We start from the raw sequence: 16,818 nt of genomic DNA on the forward strand, positions 1-16,818 counted from the left end.
GCGCAGCCGCTCCTCTGCTTATCTCCGCGGCTCGGACACCCCCTCCCGGCCCCCTCTCTGGAGTGGAGGGGCCGGCGACTCGGCGGCAGCGATCAACTCCTTGGAAAAAAAAAGCCGCATTGGAGGAGCCTGGCCGCAGGACCCCTCCTCCCCAGGCGCCCCCCACCCCTCGCCTCCCTCCCCCCCCGCCCCCCCTCTCCCGGCTCCCGGGCGCCCGCCTCCCTCCTTGGCGGACTGTCTCCCGACTCGCCGGCAGAGAGCCCTTTCTGACTGCGAGCAGCGGCAGCCGAGCTGAGGCGGCGGCGCGGGACCTGCAGTCGCCCGGGATTCCCTCCAGGTGACGATGCTCTGGTTCTCCGGCGTCAGGGCTCTGGCTGAGCGTCCCTGCCGGCGCTCGCCCGGGATTACCTGCTGCGTCTTGCTGCTGCTCAATTGCTCGGGGGTCCCCATGTCTCTGGCTTCCTCCTTCTTGACAGGTAGGGGAGGGGGCGGGAGGGATCGGCCCTCCTGGAGGCTGGCGTGGTACCTGGGAGAGGAGGCGCAGACTAGCCCAGGGGATGGGAGGGTAGGGGGCGAGCACCTTGGCGCCCGCCGCAGGCTGGCCCCTGGGGATGAATCGGAGCCCGGGAGCGCAGGGATGGGAAGCCAGGGAGGAGGTGAAGAGGTGGAGGACTAAGAAGCTATTGACATCAGTGTAGTGATATTAGAAATTCAGTGTGAATTTGAGAAAGGAATTTCTTTATTTTGTATGTTCACCTTAACCTTACTGTAATCTCTTCTTCCTATAAAATTAAAGAAAAAAAAAAAGACTTGCTCTGTTTTCTGAATATCCTCTTTTCTCACTCTATAGCCTTCCAATATTTCTGTGGTAGGAATGCTTTTTAAAGTTCCCGCTTTCCATACCTTGAATTTGAGGAAACTATAATATTTAAAAGGGTAATAATAGCAGGATATAATAATTATATGTTTTCAGGCAGGTGAAGACCTCAGCTGCAATGCTGAAGGACATACTTTACTGACACCTGGTGCAGGAAAGAAAATATTGAGTGAATTTCTAAGGGAAGAGGAAAGAAGATTGTGTTTCAAAAAGTGATTTGCACCCAAGATAATCTGAGGGAGAGTTGTATAATGTCTTGAAATTTGCTCAAATTTAAAATCTACCCAAGTGACCAAATTTGCATTTTTTTTTCATGTAGGGGTATATGCTTAGCTGAAATACCTTCATAAAGGAGGTGTAGTACTAAAGAGCTAATGAAATTTGAAATTGTGCTTAAACCATCTGAGAACAGAAAAATCTATATGTCACAGTTTTTTTTTTGTTTTTTTTTTTTTGTTTTTTTTTTTTAAAGTCTGATCACATACAACTATTTAGACTTTCAGTGGGGAATTTGTTTTTGGTGAATTTGACCATGCAAAGCTCATTAAGAATTTCTAAAATTTGGGTCATTATTTAAAAATGACTAGTGTAAAATTTTTTTTTCTAATAATGCTTAGCTTAAATTATTATTTTCCCTTCTCTTCAGGTTCTGTTGCAAAATGTGAAAATGAAGGTGAAGTTCTCCAGATTCCCTTTATCACGGACAATCCTTGTATAATGTGTGTCTGCTTGGTAAGTATGAAGAGCAGGTAATGTGAAGGCAATTGTTCTCTCTGACAAGATGAGTCCATTAAATGTAGTAATAGAAATAGATGTTGAAAGCTGTCTTTAGTCATTACAAACCTGCACGATATTGTTGAACACAGTTGAATTTCTGAGTTTTATAGGTTTTGGTAATTTCCATTTCATCAGATTGGACATTTTTAGCTTTGACATCATCCTTTGAGAAGTAAACTTAAGATGGACTTTGTATGGCATTGTTTCAGTGACAATTATCATTTGCATTGTCTGTTCCCAGGAATGACTGTTGCCACCAAATCTTGGGTACCACCCAACTATCTTCCTTAATTCTGTCTTCTGAACTCAGTGGGAAAATGAGATAACACTTAAATATAAATATCAGGGATAAGGTGACAAAGAGAAAGAGAGCTGACAGTCGCAAAGGATAAATATGAAGACTAGATATAATCTTGGATTTCTTTGCCTATTATACTCTGAGCTCTCAGAGACAGTCTTTGTATTTTCTATTTAGAGGCATAAACCAGAAAGGACATTGTATTCTTGAGAATGGGACTTGGCTGTCATTTGCTTAGTCAGCTCTAGTAGTGGATAGTAGAATCAAACAAATAATTTGTTTCAGTTTATTTTAACACCATTGTTAGGCAAAATCTAATAAGCAGCCACATGGAGATATTGAAAGAATTAGAATTTCAGAGATGAAATATAGGCTCACAAAGAGCAATATTTCTGTGTGTTTTACATGGCAGTCACTTTTGTCAACCCTTGATGAAAAACTACGCATCACAAAACCCTGTTGAAATACTTTAAGACAGTCAAATGCAAAGTCCAAAAATGATAGATGACCACTTGTTACCTGATCAACATGCTATGTGGAACTGGAGAAGGGATACTTCTCTGTTAAGGTGAAAGCCAAGCCATCTGGGTTGAAACTACCCAAACTTTTTTCTGACAGAGATGAGGTCAATGTTATAGAATGATAAATGAGTGAAGGTAGATGCCTGTATCAAATGATTATCAGATAATGAAGACTAAGGCAATCAAGAGAACAAAATATAAAAATGCATTGTTTGCTGCGATGATGAATATTGCTGCCCTATTGAAAGAGAGCTAAGAGAAAGAGACTCTTGAGATTTTGTGTTTATGAGTTGTCATGTTAATTAATGATCTTTCACTAAACAACTTGTTGAAAAAGTTTGTTTTTTTGATGCAGGTAATTTACTTTTCTATTTCTCTTTTCTAATTTCTTCCTCTGAATTATGTGAAGAGTTATAGCTAAATTCATGTAACATTTAATATGAGGGTGGGGATTTGGTTTTGTATTGTATTCTTACATTAGATTTTTAACCACTTAAATTGTCTTCATTTGAAAAATTTAAAATTTTTGAAAATTGAAGTAATGTGTCATTATAACTTACATAAATTTCAAGTGTGCATCATTGAAAGGCAACTACATACATACTACATTAAGTTCACCTCCAAAAGTCCAATTCTATCCTTCACCAGAAAAAAAGTTTTGATTTTAAAGTTTGACTCCGTTCTCAGTTGTGTATTTACATTTGCAGTGTGTATGTGTGTGTGTGTGTGTGAGTGTGTGTGTGAGTTTGAGATTTTTCTTTTTCATTTCTTTTCTGTATAAAACTCAGATTTTATTGCTGAGTGAATTAGTTTATCTTACTTTCTTTTCAGAAGAAATTACCCTGTCCAAGGAACATTTAAATGTGCCCATAGTTACATATGTGAAAATATTGTTTTTCTCCTCGGCAATATTACTATTAATAAAGCAATATTACTATTAATAGATATACACTTTGGGTTTTGCAAATTGTTCCCAAATAACATTAGGAAAACTTTTCCACACAGCGTTCCCCCTTTTCAGTACTATGCCCTGGCGGAAAATAGTGCTTTTCACTGAAAAGGCAGACTTAACTGATAATAAGATAAATGTTAGAATCTGCTGTCTTGAAAATAAGAGGGAATCTGAATAGAGAAAGATGCATGCATTGGAATACAAATTCAAATGGGAATAGTATTCATTTCAGAAAAGTATTGATTAAGTTTCGAAGGCTAGTAGGTTCATTTCTGTCTTTAAGTAACATTGGAAATATTTGTCTTGACTAAGAACTGTCAGAAATTCTTTCTAAAGGAGTGAAGTAGGAACTCTGGCATCTGATTCACGTGTTATTCAGAAGCTGACATTTATCACTGAGCCTCACATATCAGTGAGCCTTCAAGCGCTCACTGGCAGAAAGGCTCATTATTTGTTATCATGACCTTTGCTGGGGTTTAAGACAAGTTGTCATAGTCATTATTGCTTCCCAAACATTTGTAATAACTTGATAAAGTTGAGAAAGGATGGACAATCATTTCTGTTTGTTTACCCTTTTATAAGTTTGTGAGAGACCAACCGCAGGGTATGCATTTCAGAGCGCCCCCCATTGCCAAAAGGCTGCAGGCAGGTTTCTGCTTAGGTTGGAACGTAGACATATTAGCAGGCAGATAGTGTTAGCCATAGCAAATAAATTTTATGGAAACACTTTATTTGCTGGCACTTATCTAAACCTGCATTATTTCTTTTAGTCTTCACAAAAGTCCTCTGCAGGGCTTGTACCCCAGTTTGACAGAAGAGGAAACTGAGGCTAGAAGAGTTAAATGGTGTGCGAAGGTCATCTTTTAGTACATAGCTGAGCTAGAACTCACTAGCTTTCATCTGTCTCTCGAATAGATGCCTACAATCAAGAGAAACAGGCTATTTGCTTAGTTACAGATGTGAGAAAGCAAGGAGAAAAGAAAGGTTGTGCAGTTATTTTACTATTGGGCGTTGCTTGAGCTATTTTGTTTTTTTCCTTTGAGTCTTACCGGAGTTTGGTTAACTAACGTTTGTTAATCACATTATATGAAAGGAAAATCTCGTTATAATTTCAGTTGACCTGCAGGGAGCTTGAGTTGTGAGCTAGTTTTATGTATGTACACTTAGAGAGTATGTAATAGGCAAAACTGTACTCTGGATAAAGAAAATAGTCATATTTAGTTTGCGTTGGTCTAACCTTTTGGCAGAAAGGTACCTAAGGCTGAGCATAAGCTCATATCTTATTTCATAACATGTACTAAAAAAAAAGCTAACCTCAACGTATGCTAAAAAGATGTAAAATGTTACAGTTGGGAGGAAATAGGTGGCACAAAGTCCAGTATATAATTACAGTGTAAAAGCTTGAAAACCCCCACAAAATCAACTTGGCCTGATTTAAACTTCTAAGCTCTGAAACATTTCAAAGGTGGAATGAGCTCATTTCTGTGGGAATTTTGAGGATGACAGAGGGCGCAGTGGCCACGGCAAGCAGAACTGAATAATTTTATTCTCATTTATCCTCGTCGCATAGACCTGAGCATCTTGCCAGAGTCAGTTGTGATCCAAGAATAACCTGTTTGCTAGCTGGTGATGGATGTCGTTTAAAAGTGTGTGGGACAAAAAGCTTCAGTTCATCTATTTAAGGGGGAAGGTGACAGAGTGAACTACGGTGCTGCCATCTGGGGAACGGGGTAGGCAGCTTAGGTTCAAGACGTAAGTGTTCCATTGTTTAGGAGACAGCAAGATGTAGCTTTCCCCTCCTTTACAAAATGATCTCTTTTGGCCTGAAGAACAAGACCCAGACTGAGTCTGTTTTGTGTAATTTTCAACTCACCCCTCTTCTTGCTAGAATTATTTTTCCCATAATGCCTAGAAAAACACATTGGTGCCTTCCCTGAAGTCAGCCACACTCAGATAATGAATCTGAAGCAATTTTCTGGATCTTTAGGGCATCCCTGAATCTACTACATGTACCTGAGAAGTGGGTCTGCTTCTCCTCCCCCAACTCCACCCAACTGTAGCATGGAGGAAATGGCACAGGACCGTGAGTTCGGCCCGGTACAGGAAACCTGAGAAAACTTTGGGGGCCAGCACTCAGAAAACCAGAAGTCAGTCAGAGCTTAGTTTGGCATACATTTTGTTCAGCAAAAAACATTATTCTGAGGTTTAAATTTCCTCTTTTAAATCCAGAGGTGCAATGTAGAAATGGACCCTCTGCTCATAAAAAGCAACGTGAAATTTGGTGTTACAAGAAGCAGGGCTCCACCTATTTTGGAGCCAACCAAGTGGTGAAAACAGAGGAGACTTTGTCTACTGTCTTCCACATTTTAATCACAAAAATCCTCTGTCACTAAATATGTAGCTACCAGCATCTTTGATGCGCTTGGGTAACCTATCTCTATAAAATCCTCATGTTTTTTTATTGTTCGAATTAACTGGCTAGAGAATAGATTTCTATTATCTGAACAAGTGTTAAGCACATGTTTGAGAATGAGGGAGATAATGTTGCATCAGGATTCAATTCTTGTGTGTGTGTGTGGTGTGTGTGTGTGTGTGTGTGTACGTGTGTGTATGTAATGGTAAAGACATGGAGAGAGAGGAAGAGAGCGAAAAAGAAAGAGGAGGTATAAAGTAATCCAGATGTGTTCAAAGGCATACTGTACTTAGTGGAATATGTACATATCCATGAGTTGCTATAATTAAGAAAAATTGGTTCCTATCATTTCAGACTTTTCTTACTAAGGAAATGATCAAGAGTATTTATTTAGTTAGTTAGTTTACTTTTTTTTACTCTGTTTTGAAGGTGTTCCCACAGAACAATGTGTTGAAGGTGATGCAACCTATTGCCTTCCCACAGAGCAATGTATTCAGAATTGTTTTAAGGGAAAGTAACTGATTTATGGCATTGTGCTGGCAAATTCATCAATACCAGCTCTGAGGCAGTTATTTTTATCCTTGTTTTATTGAGGATCACTCTTTAGGGGGCAGTTGGAGTAATGTTGGTTTTGTAGCACAAACCAAGTTTGTAATCTGGAGAAGCCTTGCAAAGGGAGGCTTTCATATCATTTTGGTAAAAAGATTTAACTCTGGCTTCAGACAGACCTGGTTCAAATCTTGGTTTTGTCATTTACTGGTGATAGACTCAGGAAAGTTTCCTCACTTTCCAAACCTCAGTTTCATCATCTGAAGAATGGGCTGGATATCAAAACCTGGCTCATAAGTTGCTATGAGAATTCAATGAGATAGGCTTGGCCAGGGCTTGGCATATAGGGAGCGCTCTAAAATGATTCATCATTATTATTATTGATGATGATATTATTACTTAAATTCTTATTTCCTTGCGTGGAATAGAATGTAAAGGTTCATTAGCCCAGGGAAAAACTGGAAGCTCACGGAGATGAGACTCAGGGACAGTGATGGCAAGTCCACCCATCTTTAGGAATCAACAGGGCTAAGTTAATAACAGTCGTGGGTTTTTCTGTCCCTTCAGACATGGGTTGGGCCAATCTGGGCTGCTTCCTTATTGGTTCAGTGGTCTGCGGGCCCTGATATAAGTTTTCCCTTTGCTCTCCATTAAACGCTAAAATAACTTTCCATGGAAGAGGGCCTTCGCTTTTTTTTCTATGGAGTATTTACATCTCTATGCCTGTGGGGTCACCTTCACTTGTACTTTTATTGGCAGAGGGATAGGGTCGGGACTTGGGAGTGCCGTAATTCTGGAAAAATTGCCTAGTGGTCTGGCATCATGGGGATTTTCCTGGCCCGTCTTGTGGAAGTCTCTCGACCCCGTTCCAAACCTGAGTGGGTTTTTGCTGCCTACTTAACTCATGTGCTCCCCTTCCCCATCCCTATCTCATCTTAAATGCACTTTCAATTCATTTTGAGACATTGGTCTTTACAAGGTGCATTAACAATAAATTGTGTTTTAAGTCTAGGAGGCAACACTGAGGAAAGAGAGCCCTCCTCTAGACTGACATACAAAAATGGTGAGGACTGGATGGGACATAGTGGGAAAACTTAGGCAAGGCCAAATGATGGAAAACAAAGCAATTATTGAATAAATAAAGGATATCAGTTTTTCACACCTTCTTCTCTGGTACTTTTGTCCGCTGATGGTCTATTGAATCCTTTAGGCTGTAAAAGAAACGGATAACACCACCTTTCATGGCACTGGGAGGTTAATTGCTCTGGTTGAAATTAGTTAAGATCAGAGAATAAGCTGGGTGTGTATTTTAAAACCGTTTGATTCCCAGTTCGGATTCTATAGACTACCACTCAAGGCACTAGGGACAGCAGGTTATAAATTCAATAATATTATTCTTTCTTCCTTCCCTCCATACTTCCTTCCCCCTCCATTTTATTTTATTATTTTTAGCCTTTTCTGTGTTTGAAACATTGTGCTGGTTGGGTGCCCTGGGGTGGCAAAGACCAAAAGGAAAGATTCTTGTCCACAGCCTAATGGTGGAGACAGACAGATGCATAAATAAGTTTTATGAGCCTGACAGAAAAGCACTAAAATAGACTTGAACCCACGTTGTAATGGAGTTATAGGTGAATTCTGAAAATAGGAGGAGTAAGTGAATTCTGAAAATAGGAGGGACTTTGAAGGGCAGAAGAAAGTGTCCGGAAGGTGTTGTTGGGGAAAAGACCTGAGGAATGTGTACTGAGGATGTATAAAAATAGCTGAATCTATGGTGCATTAAGTTCTGATGGGAGCTGGTGTTAGTTTGGCAGGAGCATGCAAGAGGAGAACCTTTGGGTGTAATAATTAGGAAGTCTGAGCCACTCATGAATATTGGCTGGGGAGTGGGGACATTGCACAGCCCATGACACAGTAAGATATGTTTCATATACATACTTCTAGAAGATTTTATTGGGGGTTTTAGAGAATGGAGACACTGGAGTTTGGACAACAGACCTCAGGGATATGTTGGGATCAGGTGAGAGCAAGCATCTGGGAGCAGAGACATGCAGTAGGGATGGAAAGACCACTTTGGAATAAACCATTGCCCACTCATTCTTTTGAGTTTCTTTAATCACCTACCAATTGTAGAATATTTGAATTAAAAGACCCCAAACTCTAGTCAGCAAGATACAATGGTTAAAATGCAGAGTCTTACTGTAGGCTGGAGGCTAGGGTGTGTCTGCATCAGTCTCTTGTGAATCATAGGGTCCCTAGGCTAAGGTTGAATAGAATGGTTTACTTCCCAAAGTTCACTCTCAAAATTTCATTTTGGGGGCCAGAACTCTTTTACTCCCCCAGTCTCATTGGACTGTTGCATAACTCATTTGACAAATTATTAATTCTAGTAGGTATTACCTTGGTAGTAAGTATTCTCAATGGTAGCATACTTTTTTTTTTGTGCAGGAATCAAAATTGGGTGATTTACCTTAAAAAAATGTATCAATGTGTTGGGAACCCTCCACTTGTAGAGGAGCTCTGGAGTTGATTGCACTTGGCAGTAATATAAATGGCAGAGATGAGAAATAAGGCAAATTGAAGAGAAATTTTGAGTTTTAGCAAAAAGTTATAATGTAGGAAGAGAGAAGGCATCAGGGATATGGTGAGTGATACTGAGTTGGGCTTGATAGACCTTCCAAGTAGAAAAACCCCATAGATTTTTCCAAATGTCTATCTTGATTTCAGTTATGAAGTCAGGGCTAGAGAATAACAATTTGTTAACTATCTGCATTGAAATAAGCTTCAAAACTTTAGGAATAAATTTTCTGTCTTAGGAAAGCGGTCTAAATTGAGATTTCAAGAAATGGGTAACTAGAAGGAAGGTTATATATATATTTAAGGAAGGCTAGAATAGGAGAAACCCATAAAAGAGATTGAGAAGTACTTACAGGGACATAGCAGAACCAGGAGCATGTAGAACAAAGAATGTTAGAAGAGAGAGACCAGTGGCATTAAATAGTGCAGAGTTTGAAGATTTTTGGAGAATATTAAAGAAAAAAATTTTCTAATGATCTCCTCAGACTATTTGGTACATCCAAATGATACCCACCCCCTAGCACCTACTGCCCATTTTCACATGGAATTGAATTGGCCATAGATGGAATTTGGTGGAACCACATTTGACAGAAATCCAAAACTAAGATTGCTGTAGGGATTTTGAAAATTTAGTGCAAAAATCACAAATTTTCCAAACTTTGATTTGGAAACATCTTAGCAAAAGTGAATAAATACCACATGAAATTTTAAAAGGTACCAAAACAAAACTAATTTCATGGATAAAAGTAATAGACTTTGCAAACGTCTTTGGAATGTTTCTATAGTTAAGTGCACAGTGGACAAGGCCACATTGAGTCATTTTTTATTATGAATAAGAGCAACAATATAAAAGAGTCTGGCTAATATAAAATCTTACCATTATAAACTTTCAAGTTTGCTCTATTAAACTGTTAATGGTGCTCTAAAAACATTATGATATAATTTAATGCTTTAAGAGCTAGATCTTCAGGAAAAATATTTTCTTTATTCATTAAATTTTTTATGTCCATTTTGCCATTGAAGTACTGCTGTGAAGTGGTGGCCTTGGTGTCTGAAATTATGGGTTCAGATCTCACTCGGATCACCTGGTAGCTGTGCATTATTAGCTGGTGCTTTGCCCTCTCTGAGCTTTAGTTGTGAGTGCCGGGCAAGTCACAATATGCTTCATTTTTAAAGAGGAATAATCATGCAGACCTCAACTGTTGACTGAGGTGATGTGTAGGGTTTAAAAGTGCTAATGCTCATGCAAGCTCTTTTTAAACAATGTAAATGGAATTATTATTAAGGGCAAGAACTTGAGTTGAAGAAAATCAAATATAATACATAGCCAGTTTTTAAGCACGTAATTTAATGAGTAGAGACATTCCCTGACTTAAGGTGGTTTGACTTAGAATTTTTTGACTTTACAATGATGCTAAAGCAATAAACATTGAGCAGAACCATATTTCAATTTTTTTTTAATTTTTAATTTTTAATTTTTTTTTGGTCATTGCCACAGTGTATTTTACCAGCTGTTTTCAAGCCTCACCGGAAAAGAGTAAAGTTGGTGACCCATTTCTGTAGAATGCCCCATTATCCAGAAATTAATTTGTGTTAAACATTCCTTAGGTAGAGTGTGCCTTCAGCTGAGCATCTTAATGGTGAGAATCCAGACGACCATCCTGTTTTTCCACTTTCCGTGCAGTATTCAATAAATCATATGGGATAGTCAACACTATATTATAAAATAGTCTTCTTGTTAGAGGAGATTGCCAAGCTGTAGACTAATGTAAGTGATCTGAGCATGTTTAAAGTAGTTAGGTATATTAAATACATTGTTGACTTTCAATTATTTTTAATTTACCATGCGTTCATTGGGAAATAATCCCATCAGAAATTGAGGCCTCCCCAGTGGCCCCGCAGGTTGAGCGCAGCGCTGTGAAGCTGTCTGCAGCCTCCGCAGCGCCAGTTCGATTCCCGGCCTGCCAGGGAGAATCCCACATGGCGCAGCAGACCTCTCCTGTCTGTCCCGCTGCTCCCCTCAGCAGTGCTTTCGGTCTGTCTGCCTGTGCTGCTCCCTGCTCTGTCTCTGATGAATCCTCACACCCTCCCGCGACTCTGGCCTGTACCCCAGCTCTTGTATAAATGAAAATAAAGTTTAAAAAAAAAAAAAAACACTAACCAAAAAAAAAAAAAAAAGAAAAAAATTGAGGAAGAGCTGTATATTTTGGGGGAATGATGTTGTAGTGATTCCTATCTCCTTCATAGTGGTAAGACTTTGGGTGAGTTGCCTAATATCTCTTTATCTCAACAATTTTATATTCATCTAGGGCTTTTATAAAAATTGTGAGTTTAAACATTTCAAATTCTTCAAACAGTGCCTGAAACATGGTAAGCACCTCAGAAACGATAGCTACTGCCACTATCTGCCACTATCCAAATGCTATATAACTACTGTCCATGTGATAAGTACTGCTAGGAAGTGATTAAATGGATTTTTAAAAAGATTTATTTATTTATGCATACAAGAACTGGGGTGCAGGCCAGAGATGCGGGGGGTGAGAGGATTCACCAGAGACAAAGTGGGGAGCAGAACAGGCAGATAGACTGAAATACACTGCTGAGGGGAGCTGCGGGCGAGTCAGGAGAGGTCTGCTGCACCTTGTGGGTAGCTCCCTGGCCGGGGATCAAACTCGTACTTCAGTGGCTGCAGATAGCTTTGCAGGTTGCATCTTAACCCCTTGCACCACCAGGAAGGCACCTAAATGGATTTTTTATTACAATTTATTGTCAACTTCTATGAAAAGTGTCTCTGAAATTCTGTTGGGAGAACAAGGGGCTTCTGTAGAGGTAACTATTTTTTCTATTAAGAGGTGGAAAACTAGCAGTATTTGGGCCATAGAAAGATGGGCTGTACCTCTGCTTTTCATCTTGAGAGGGTCATCTGCTTTGTTGGTGACCATCGTTGGGCAGCTGATCCCAACATGGTGTTCCCAGAGAGGCCCAGTTGCTCTTTTGTGATGCTTGCTGTTTAATCAAGAAATGGCAGGTGAGAGGCAGAGATATAAAAATATTGAGTGGACCCATCGAATCTGACACCTCTGGTCATCCCTGTGAGAGTGTGCAGAGCCTGGCTACCCAAACAAGCACGGTCACCTGTGATGCGGTATCTTGCCGTGGGCAGTGCTTAGACGCTTGTGTCCTGCAAGTTCATGTGGCCTCATATATTTGAAGGCAGCAGTCCTTGAACTCCTTTACGAGTCTACATCTTCTCTTTAATAGAACCTTCTGTGTTGTAGAGTAGTTCCTTGGATGGATTTATATCTTAAGAGCTGAGGTCTTCAAGTATGTGAACCTTGCGTCGTCATCTCCGTAAGCCCAATAGCTTCAGTGAGAGGTCCACAACCTTGGGACTTGAGTGGGAGTCAGGGTGCAGTTTCCTGTTTATAATTTGGGTTGTTAACACTTGGGATAGCTCCCCCCAGAATGGAACTCCAAGTTCCAAAACACGATTCTCCCAGAGAGTTTGTCACAGAAGGTCAACCTCCTCTATAAAAGACATCTTAAATAATCATTACAAAAACACTCCTTTCCTTTGAAAGGCATGTACTCACATTTGAAAATTTAGAATCATATAGACATTAAGACCTACTTTTATTAGTGAAAAAAAGAACACTCCCTCTTATAGAAATATCCTGCTGTCAGAGGCAGCAATGCCGGTGACAATGCAGGAGGTGCAGAGAGGGAAGGATGAGGGATTATCTCATTTCTGCTTTGAAAAGGCACAATGAAAAAGTGCCTCCCAATATCTAGAGCTGCCATTCCCTGGTCATTTCCTCCCCCTCCAGTGAGGCTAACTCTGAAACCTTGACACAAGCTTAATGTTTATATTAGGTTTTGGATGTTAGCTCCCTTGGCTTCTGGGAGCCTACTCTGTTGAAAATTATGTTTTCTTTTAAGGACAAAGGCCTTATTGTATGTGCATGTCATGTAGTGTAATGAGAGTTTTTTTTTTTTTTTTAATGTTAAGTAATGGGTGGTACTAGCCCAGATCTGCCAAATGAGAAGTTCAAAGATCTGTAAGCCGAATGGCAATTTTTAGGTTTCAGGCAGGTTACTCAAAGAGAGAAAATGAGATGGTGGGACAAGTGGCATCTTCAATGATCAGAGCCTGTCCCCAGACTTCCCGCTTTGATGGCAGAACCATAAAATGACTCTGGGAGAGGACCTGCTGCATGAGTGATGGTCCCCCAGGGGCACTTCAAAGACAGTGACAGAGATAATAAAAATAATGGAGATAACAATCATATTTTAACGTATAAAAGCAGGCATTTCCAAAATAACTCTTATATTCTTGGTCAAATAAATAGACTTTGCCAGATGGTTTTCCATGGCTTCTTAGGCTGTCAGGCGTAGGTTGAGCAACTTATTTTTAGACCGTGTGTGGTGGGCCTCTCTGGTTTGTGCCACTGGCCTCGTCAGCTGTGGGTGACCTCAGGAGGTCTATTCCAGGAGAGATAGGGCCTGGCCTGCGGGAAGGAGCATGACAACCAGAAGGTCCAAAACTGTGCTTACATTTCCTTGGTTCTGGGTCTTGGTGAGAAGCATTTTTATGATCTTTATCTGAAATTACTTTTCTTTCTCCATAAGCATTTTTTACAACCTGTCTTCCTAGGTTCCCCTTGAAGGAAAACTGTTGGACAGCAGTAATACCCTGAAGGTTCCTTTAACCTCTCACTGCTTGCTTTTTAGTGAGCAAAGTAATGACATTTTATTCTTTTCCATATCTATTAGTAGAGCTTCTTATTTAAAAAATATTGGGAGAGTCCTATTACATTTTATTTTCTAATAGATCATCGCTGTTTGAGCCAAGATAGGACAGTTTCTCCTTCATTCAGATGCACCTGCATTGAGAGGTCTGTGGTACTTGATGTTTCTGCTAAACTCCAGTAGAGCCTTACCAGGCCTTGTTCTGCCCCTGGACCTCTCAGGAATTCAGGAATTCTGGCAGCCTGCTGGGTGTCTCCTGCTTTGTGGATTTTTAGTGTGAAACAGTAGCATCAAGCCATTCCCGGGGAACTATGAGTGTCTTGGGGGACACAATTTACCTGAATGAGAAGACAAGGAAGATTAATCAGTTATTCTTCCACCTGAGAGCTGCTGTGCCAAAACAGTGTCCCTACTTTGTGCCTGTGTTGATGCTACTTTAGGGGAGTAGGGAATGTTAGAATTGAGGTGTGGTGACTTTCTTTGCAGGCACATGTGAAACCGCTTCTGGGAAATAGTGGGACCATGCCAGAGTCCCACTATGTCTCATTAGCACATAGGTGAGCACCTGGCTGGAAATTCCTCCCCCTAAGTGAGACAAGTTAGAATTTGAGGAAGAACTGGGTGATAAGGAAGGGGCCAGGACCCTTGTCTTTCTTGTGGGTCTCATTAATCCAAGGGTGACTTCTGTGAGAGAAACCAGCCCTTCTTTCTCCTGGCTGGATTGTGTTGGGAATGTAAATGCCAGATAGCAGTGGCTTCCTTTTCCTTGTGTTTTTCTGTGTGTATGTGTCTGTGTGGAAGAGTTGGGATTTATTAAAAAATTTAGTTTTTTTCAATGTTTCATTTAAACCATATACTGGAGCAAAGGCAAACAAATTTGCTTAAAGCATTTTACACACTAGTTGGCCAGTTACAGAAATATAGAGTTCCTAGACTTTGGTGTTAGACTGAAAGATATAAAATTTTGATTTTTGGTATTGACCTATGGAAATAGCAATTTCTTGTGGTTCTACCTAACACAGGCAGGTCACTGCCATGTGTCTTAATGAGGGGGCTTTTAAATTCAGGGTGAATTTACAGTGGGTTCACAAACTAAAAATATAACCTGGTGATAAAGTAAAGTGCTGACACCTCTGCGTCTCTGAATCCCCGGCTTTGAATTAGTAGGCCATTCTGTACAGCCCCAGGGTCTCTCCCATGACTTCTGGGAGCTGTACCTTAGTACAAACAGGCGGGAGCAAAGGGTAGGTGCTCCAGAGAAAACTGGGAACTGAACTGCAGGACTGAAGAAGGCAAATGATTGATGGTCATTAAACTCAGCACATATTTATTGAGTATTTATGTTAATAATGGCTTGAGGCACTGAAAGACTGAATTTTTTTTTTTCTGTGACCAAGAGATTAAATTATGTTCCAGATAGTTTTGAAGTTAGATATCTTGCTTTAGAGTTCTTTGAAAATTGATTAACTCATGCAAGTTGTAGATATTAACTCTTGCTTGGAATATTTGCTTAATCAGAACAAACGATTGGTTCTTGACTCTGCTAGATTATATGTATTTGTACACACACATATACACACACATATATATATGTACGTATTATAAAATTTTGATAATGCATGTACTTAGTAAACTACCTTTTACAAGGTATGAACATGAAATTTTCTTAGTTGTTTGAATGCATTTTAGAGGAGGCCCTGAAAGGAGCTGTGCGCACACTGGTGACAAGGAACGGACAATTGTGTTCCCATCCTCAAGCCTCTCCCAGTTCCTCTCTCTCCACCCACACACTCCAATGTGATGCCTGGTCTTTCCTCACACAGTTGCAGGTCATTAACAAGTCAGTGGTAAGGATTTTGCCTTCACTTTCCTCTTTTATCAGGGTTCCAGCAGTGGAGGCTCTCAGCTTTTAATATGCATAAGGACCGACCGACTGGGAGCCTGTTAAAAATGCAAATTCTGGGGTCCTTTTCCAGTGATTCTGAGTCCTGGTCGTTAGGTGCAGGTGAGATTGTTATTGATAGAAACCTAAAAAGAGCCAATCTCATATACATAACATTTTTACTTTTTATCTTTTTATTGATCGAAGTGCTACTTTATATCTTCTTGTCTTCTCTGTCAAACCTCTCCTTTTCACCTGATCAGAATGACTCACTTTTTATTTTGAAGCCTTTCTGTTGGTTACACTTATTTAATTCTTACTCTTGAAATTTTATTATTTGCATGGCTGTCTTCTTGACTGGATTTTTAAGTTCTTCCAGGGCAGGAGTTAGCCTGATTCTTCTCACTATCACTCAAAGCATCTAGAAAATCAGCTTGCACACTGTCAGTCTCAACAATTATTTTCAGAGTAAACACCATGCTCATGAATGGGGTCCTAGCTTGACCTTCATTTCTCTCACACTCTGAGCTAGGGCAAGCTTTCCCAAGAAACCTATTTTACAGATGAGAGAATTAAGAGAAAAAATAAAGCAAGACAATGATGACACTGCAAATCAGTGAGCGGTGAGGCTGCAGTTCGTGTTGGGAATCTTGGGCAGACCACACTGAGGTATCTTTTTGAGAATGTGTTCTGACCACCAGGCTGAGAAAGCACCCTGAGGGGGAGCCTGAGAGAGGCCCAGCAAATAACTTCCCTAGGGATTATGCTTTTAACACTCCTGCGGTCCAGTTAGGTAGAGTCCTGACTGGTGCCTTTGGGTGGGACAGGCTGACCGGCTGGGTAACTGCCAGTCTTTTCATGTGATGGATTCCCACGGGGATATACTCCATTTCCTGTGGTCTCTCCGTGATGGGCAGCAGCTGCAGGATGAAGCTGACGTGACCTATGTTTGTTGCTTCTTCAGCATGAGCCAACTAGATGTAGCAATTTGACAAAACAGCCAGGGTTTTATGACTGACTTGCTGGGATCCAGCAGCATCTGGAGGAATGAGAGGCAAGCAACGAGGAGCAGGCGCGGAGGGCCAGGTGAAGTGGGATTCAGAGACAGCTACAACCCCAACCCCTTCTGGTCCCAAACCTCCATGAATAGTTGTTTCTTTCTGCTTGTAACTTCCATCCAGACCAGAACCATTCTTAGAAACTGTTCTTTTCACTTTCTTGATCTC

The 16,818-nt window shown here is 40.4% G+C and overlaps 1 protein-coding gene across 3 annotated transcripts in view; it reads left to right on the forward strand.

Annotated features, from left to right (window-relative positions):
• Positions 1–223: 223 nt before the first annotated feature.
• BMPER (BMP binding endothelial regulator) overlaps positions 224–16,818 on the forward strand; it is a 239,641-nt gene continuing 223,046 nt past the window's right edge. For all 3 annotated transcript variants that reach the window (XM_037510112.2, XM_037510106.2, XM_054692465.1), the window contains exons 1-2: positions 224–476; positions 1,524–1,609. In XM_037510112.2, the coding sequence (XP_037366009.1) occupies positions 344–476; positions 1,524–1,609 (219 nt within the window). In that variant the 5' untranslated portion in view covers positions 224–343. The remainder of the gene's footprint in view (positions 477–1,523; positions 1,610–16,818) is intronic.

Source organism: Talpa occidentalis, unplaced genomic scaffold (genome assembly GCF_014898055.3).
Source record: "Talpa occidentalis isolate TD23 unplaced genomic scaffold, MPIMG_talOcc4v2.1, whole genome shotgun sequence".
NCBI lineage: Eukaryota > Metazoa > Chordata > Mammalia > Eulipotyphla > Talpidae > Talpa > Talpa occidentalis.